General features: G+C 55.8%; 1 protein-coding gene across 1 annotated transcript; it reads right to left on the reverse strand.

Moving 5' to 3' along the window:
* Positions 1-2: 2 nt before the first annotated feature.
* On the reverse strand, positions 3-4240 carry LOC104074353 (carboxypeptidase A1-like; the record flags this gene model as incomplete). Its single annotated transcript, XM_009574435.1, has 11 exons — positions 4182-4240; positions 3406-3487; positions 2545-2679; positions 2296-2394; positions 1693-1794; positions 1517-1618; positions 1278-1388; positions 960-1050; positions 613-812; positions 210-294; positions 3-124 (listed from the first exon to the last, which is right to left on the reverse strand). Coding segments are annotated over exons 1-11 (1188 nt in total), but the record flags the coding sequence as incomplete, so codon positions are not given.
* Between the last annotated feature and the right edge of the window lie 217 nt (positions 4241-4457).

Here is a 4457-nt window from a genome sequence, read left to right on the forward strand (position 1 = left end):
GTGGGGATGATCTGGTTGCTGGGCAGGAGGAAGCCGTAGCGCCCCGTGTCCCTCAGCTCAAAGGTGAAGGAATATTTCACCCCGTTGTCGTAGGCCCAGTCGATGGTGGTGCCATCTGCCATGTCTGTGGGGAGAGGAGGTGAGGTGTGATCCCAATGCTGAGCATTTGTGATGGACACGATGTCACGGGATGAGGAAGAGACACTTACAGATGGTGTCCACGATGCTGCCGTAGGTGTATTTTGTCCCATACACAGCGGCCAAGCTGTTCACTGCCTTTTTAGCCACTTCATTCTGCAAGGGAGAGCCCAAAAGTGGTGAGACCTGGTGGACCAAGACCTTGGGGCAGCAGAAACCCTGGGGCAGTGGGGTCTAGAGCCCAGCATCCTTTTGCACCCCCTCTGCTCTTGCTTTTCCCCAAAACACCCTTTATTTTTCATAGATGGGAGATACATCTTGCAATCACCCTCCCTCCAAGAACCAAGTGATGGGCTTCAATGTGCAGGTTGCATCTAACAAGAGGAGCAGTGAGGGTCCTGGGATGATCCGACCTGACTCTTCCAGCAAGACTGGTGCTTGCAGCCCCACGTCTACATTTTGGGACCATCTCACCAGTTCCTGGTGGTCGGGCGCAGGCGCTCTCTTGTAGCCATAGGGGAAAAGCAGCATCTGTGAGTAGCTGTGGATGGAGATGACCGATTTCACATTCCCGTGGCTGCTGATGAAGTCCACGATGGCTTTCACTTCGCTCTCAGAGTGGGCGTAGGGGCCACGGTAGGTCTCGGAGCAGGGGTTGCTGCTAGAGCCGGCGCCTGGGGCATGGTGGAAGAGGCACCATGCAGAGAGGTTGCCCCAGGGAAGGGTTTCTAGCCCCCAGGTTTCTCCCCTCTAGCAGGAGGCTTTGATGCTTTGAGGCACGAATGGTGCCCGGCATGGGGACCTGGTGGCCTGGCTCTCACCTCCAAAGCCCGCGTCCCAGTTTCGGTTGGGGTCCACGCCGACACAGTTGGAGCCGGCGTTGATGGACCTCGTCTTGCGCCACATGCGGTTCTAGGAGCAGATGGGGCCGAGACCGTCACAGGGATGTGAATCCCCCGCTTTGGGGAACAGATGACACCCACCTACCCAAGCATCTCCGGGGATGGGAGGAAACCACCTCTAACCACTCGCCATCCCACATGGGAAGAGACATCCCTCCCCACCCAAAAACTGCAGCTGGCCACAGCTGCTGGAGCCAAGCGCCGTGACAAGTTCCCCCGCAGCGTCCCCCCACTCACGGAGCTGTGGGTGAAGGCAAAGCCATCGGGGTTGGTGATGATCTCAAAGAAGATGTCCATGCTGTCCAGGATGGTGGTGATGGAGGGGTCCTGGCCGTACTCCTTGGCAATCTGCGTGGGGAGGGAAGCGGGAGCTGCCTCGGTGCCCCTCGGGGACGAGGGATGTGACCGAGCGGCGCCGCAGGGAGGTGTTAAAAAAGGGTTGGGGTAAGAATTGGGGTCCCAGGGCATGTGGTTACCTTGTTGGCCGTCCAGATGCCGGTGGCTTGGGTGATCCATTCCCGCGAGTGGATGCCGGTGTCCAGCCAGATGGCCGGCCGATTCGATCCCCCAGTGCTGAACTGTAGGGAGAGGGGAGATTTCAGCCCCGTGCCCTCCCAGGGCTGGGCAAGGCAAGGGTGCCCGCGGTACCCACCTTCAGCACATACAGGGGTCTGTTCTCGAAGCTCTGCCCAATCTGGATCTTGCTAACGAGGCTGGGATGGTCGTCCACCAGCATGTCCATCCAGTCATAGATCTGAAAGGAGGAGTTGCTGGGTCATAAGGCTCACCTTGGCTTTCCTTTTGGTTTTTAAGGTATCCAGCACCAGATGAAACATGCAGAGCTTCCCTGGAGAAGATCTGGTGCTTCCCTGGAGAAGACCAGGTGCTGTGCAAGCAAGGAGGCACACATCGCAAAGGGTTTTGCAAAAGCAGAATGAACAGTGGGGGGGAACTCTGAGATCCCCCAACACCATCACAGCCTCTATCAGCCACCCACTGGGCTCCAAGCACAGGGTTTGACCTCCAAAATGAAGTTGAAGATGTCTTCCAGTGGGGTGGGAGATGCCAGAAGAGGCCACGCTGCATGTGGAGGGATGCCAGGTCTCCTGGCTCAGCTAAAACCTCTGCCCAAGGAGGAAAGACATCTCCCAGGGGGTCTCGCTGCCACCGCCACCATCACTGCGTGGATGCAACCACGGCACGGGCTGAGCATGACCCCAGCAAGATGAAGCGAAGGCACTGCAGGGCAAAGTACCTCATCTATCGTGTGGTAGGAGGCAAAATCGAACGTGTCGGTGCTTCTCTCTGTCCTCCTGGACCTCATCATGGTTTTCTTTTCCTCATCCAATAATTCCTGTTTTAGAGGGGGGGGGGAAACATCAAACAGGCTGGAAGGAGCAGGGGGTTGGGTTTTTCCTCCACGTCCTCATGGTTTCCAACTTTTTGGGTCTTCTATTGGGACTGAGCCATGGGAGCTCATCCCGCTCCCCCCCACAGCCCTTACCTGCACGTCCTCGATCATGATGCTGTAGGAAATGCTATTGGACTCCAGGAAGATTTTGACTGCTTGGAGGCTGGGGAAGGGCACCCGCAGGTCGGCTGGGTGGCCGGGGCTGGTGGGGTGATGCCAAAAGTCAAGCTGGTGTGGAAGAGAGGAGAGAGCTCGGCCCCATCTGTGTTGGTGCTCATCCGTTGAGCTCCCCAGCACAAAAAGGGGTCTCATAAGAGTTTCCCATGAAGGATCTAAAAAGGTCTTTGGACAAGTTTTGGGACACACATGGGTCCCTTTGCCTCACTCAATGGATCCTCTATAGAAACATGTTTCAGCCCAAGTTGCTTGTTAGCTGCAAATGTCCCTTTGAATGATGAGTATTTGTGATTTGAGCAGACACAATGAGACACCGGGGTCACTGCATGCTGGTTTTGCTCTTTAATTCGGTAGAGGTATCTCCTTAGATCAGCTCTGCGGTGCAGATGCTGTTCCTCACCACCCATCTCTCTCTCTGCTGCTGCTCCCACTGCTTAAATTTTTCAGCGGGATTTACCCTTCAAAGCAACCAGAGCAAACGCAGCAGGAGCAGAGTTGTGTCGTAATTCAAGCCAAAAAAAAAGCAGTGACATTTTAGACCTGAATACTCAGCCTGGGAACAACACTGCTGCAGTGGCCGGGGTGTTCCTGCTCCATCTGAAACAGGAGGGCTCAAGATGCCCTAAGCTAAATATTATATTTATATAGCTATAAATTATACATATCCAAAACGGGAAGGAAAAATTGGATGTGAGGTCAAAAGAAGGAGGGAGCCCTGGATGTCACCAGGGTCTTTGTTTTACACTGGGGGATGCTCAGGGCCCCATCGCAGCTCACCTGCAGCTCTGCCTGCTCGCCCAGCACCCTGAGCAGGGTGATCTGCTCCTCGTCGCTGGCCATGATGCGGAGGACCTGGTCCCTGCAGGGAGGCAGAGCCATCAGCGCATGCAGGAGGGATCACAGGACGGGGGGAAGGAGCCGAGCCTCCAGCGCTGACGTGGCCCCGTCATGGGCTGGGTGGAGGCTGTGAAAGTCCTACAGCGCCTCGGTGGGTTCGAAAGCACATCGGTTGTTGGAGGTTTTGTGTCCAGAGTGAAAATTGCAGGTTCAGAACAGCCGCAAGGGGAACAAGAGCAAGTGCCAGAGAGCCCATGGTGGTCTCCATCCTTCCTTTGATCACAAGAGCTCCCAAAATGTTAGAAAATATCTAACATATAGACATTTCCTTACACAGCCTCTGCTCCAGCCCAGCTGGGCTCGCCTGGGATGGGAACAGCCCCCAGCACAGAAGGGAATGCTTTCCTTCCCCAGCAGCAAGGTTTCCCCATCTCAGTTCAGTTCTTCCCCTGGAAAAGCTTGGGGTGATGCTTTTAGGGTTTAGCATCCCCTAATTTCTACCCTCCGCAGAGCCAGGAGGGTGCTCAAAACCTCCCTCCAAAGCCAGGGTGAAACCATATCTGTCCTGGTGCGGCAAAAGCTGACGGATTTCCCTCCTTCGGGCTTTTGTCCTTCTCATTGACCCCAAAGGAGGGCAGATGAGGCCGGGCATCTCTCACCCCGGTCCCCGTCCCCACCCAGGGTGCCCCACCACCCCTGCTTTTGGCAGGACTCACCCCACGAAAAGCTGCTCGCTGCAGGCGGCTGAGGCGGCGAAGACCAGGAGGATCTTCATGGTGAGCGGATGCAGATGAGCCTCAGCCCCTGAGGGCATATATAACCCCCTATATAGTGCTCCAGGGGCACTCGTGGACCTTCTCACCAAGGCCACATCTGCTGTCCCCGCAGAGCCGGCAGCGACAAACAGATAAGCCAGGAACGGTTCCCGGGAGCCCAAATGTTTGCTTTATTTGGCGAAGTCAATAAAAGAGCAGCCAAATTAGGGAGGATCT

The sequence above is a fragment of the Fulmarus glacialis genome, unplaced genomic scaffold, assembly GCF_000690835.1.
Source record: "Fulmarus glacialis isolate BGI_N327 unplaced genomic scaffold, ASM69083v1 scaffold30943, whole genome shotgun sequence".
NCBI classification, from domain to species: domain Eukaryota; kingdom Metazoa; phylum Chordata; class Aves; order Procellariiformes; family Procellariidae; genus Fulmarus; species Fulmarus glacialis.